The sequence below is a fragment of the Limulus polyphemus genome, unplaced genomic scaffold, assembly GCF_000517525.1.
Source record: "Limulus polyphemus unplaced genomic scaffold, Limulus_polyphemus-2.1.2 Scaffold507, whole genome shotgun sequence".
Taxonomy (NCBI): domain Eukaryota; kingdom Metazoa; phylum Arthropoda; class Merostomata; order Xiphosura; family Limulidae; genus Limulus; species Limulus polyphemus.
The window spans coordinates 207,973-209,987 of record NW_013666117.1 but is presented as its reverse complement, the minus strand read 5'-3'; the positions used below and the strand labels follow the sequence as shown (position 1 = coordinate 209,987).

The following is a 2,015-nucleotide window of genomic DNA, read 5'->3' as shown; positions in this document are numbered from 1 at the left end:
TATAATCCTTGTAGCTGCTAAATTCAGTAACATTTTTCTGACAATATTCATAATCCTTGTAGCTGCTAAATTCAATAACAATTTTCTGACAATATTCATAATCCTTGTAGCTGCTAAATTCAGTAATATTTTTCTGACAATATTCATAATCCTTGTAGCTGCTAAATTCGGTACAATTTTCTGACAATATTCATAATCCTTGTAGCTGCTAAATTCAGTAATATTTTTCTGACAATATTCATAATCCTTGTAGCTGCTAAATTCGGTACAATTTTCTGACAATATTCATAATCCTTGTAGCAGCTAAATTCATTAACATTTTTCATAATTCTGGTAGCTGATAAATTCTGAAACGATTATCTGACGATACTGATAACTTTGAAATTTTAATAGCCTTGAAACTAGTAAATTCCGAGACAGTTTTATTTAATTTTTTTCTGTATTGACTACGCGATTCTTTTCTGAGATAAATTTATTTGTCATACTTTAAACCTTATGACGGTTTTCTGATACTACCAATGAGCCTGCTAACTGCTAAATATTAAATAACACAACTGAAAGATGATCTTTAAACTTGACAAATGATGAATTGTTTGACTGATGGTATTGATAAATGTATTAACTTATAGATTATATGATAACTTATTAACATTGTGGTTTCTGTGGCTACTCATCGACAGGGTAGGTAAAACTGGCAACAGCTGAAGTGTGGAACAGTTTGGAAAAACCTTATAACACTTGGAATCTCTGAAAGTCCGCTGGCTTGACTCTATAACGGATTACTGAGAAGTTAGTGACACTCGTTGATGAACATACTAACCATAAGATGTAAATATAAAGAGGTTATGATTTACTAGTGTGTTTATAGGCCATTTATAGAATTTATTATTTCAAGAAAAACAAGAAATTCCTGTAATGATTGAGCGTACACGATGTCCTCGACCCAAGGATCTCCCGAACGGAATGGTTCAGTGCGAACCTGAAGCCGAGGATGAGACGTATTCCCTGGGTACAGTGTGTCGGTATTACTGTAAAGAAGGCTACGAGATTCTGGACGAACAGATCGCCAATAGAGTCATTGCCTGTCAAGGGTCGACATGGAACAGTACACAGGAAGTAGAGTGTAAAAGTAAGTACAATGTAACGGAGAGCTAGAGTTTTCGTTATTACTTTCATATTGATAATAAACTTAGAAATGGTATATTAGGTATGTGTAGGAGTCAGTGTTAGAATAAATAATATTTTAGTATAAACGAAAGTAATCATTCAGTGTAAGTGAAAGTAAGCGTTCAATGTAAAAGAGTGTAATAATATTAGATGAAGTAATATCACCATCATTATCCAAAAAAAGGTAGGTCTAGGGCAGAGGGAGTAATAATTTAAGGTAAAATGAAGTGTTAGGATAAATACAAGTTTAGTGTAAGAGTGAGTATTAGCTTAACGTAAGAGTAAGCGTTATAAAGTTTGTTTTGAATTTCGCGCAAAGCTACACGAGGGCCATCTGCGCTAGCCGTCCCTAATTTAGCAGTGTAAGACTGGTCATCACCACCCACCGCCAACTCTTCGGCTACTCTTTAACCAACGAATAGTGGGATTGACCGTCACGTTATAATGCCCCCACGGCTGAAAGGGCGAGCATGTTTGGGGGGACGGGGATTCGAAACCGCGATCCTCAGATTGCGAGTCGAGAGCCTTAACCAGCTGGCCATGCTGGGCAAGCGTTATAAAGCTACCATTCAAGAGAAATCAGAGCTTCTTTAGACTGAAAGCTAATATTGTTTGAAACATCCTAATCTTCTACAATATTTTGACTGATTTTTATATTGATAACTAAATAGATTTACATAATTACGAATCCTAATATTCTCAGGAATAATGGAAGTTTGTGTGTAACGAATTTGTTGTTATGTATTTATTTTGATATGAACGTTGTTTAGATTAAGTTTATATTGAAAAACATGCATAGCTTGTAGTGTTAAATATGTATTGCGAAAACTCCCGGCTATTCTCTTAAG

General features: G+C 34.9%; 1 protein-coding gene across 1 annotated transcript in view; it reads left to right on the top strand.

The window, feature by feature from the left end:
* The window catches only part of LOC106458738 (E-selectin-like), a 23,997-nt gene that overhangs the window by 17,672 nt on the left and 4,310 nt on the right, over positions 1-2,015 (top strand). The window contains exon 4 of the mRNA XM_013918277.2: positions 896-1,129. Coding sequence (XP_013773731.1) covers positions 896-1,129 — 234 coding nt within the window. The remainder of the gene's footprint in view (positions 1-895; positions 1,130-2,015) is intronic.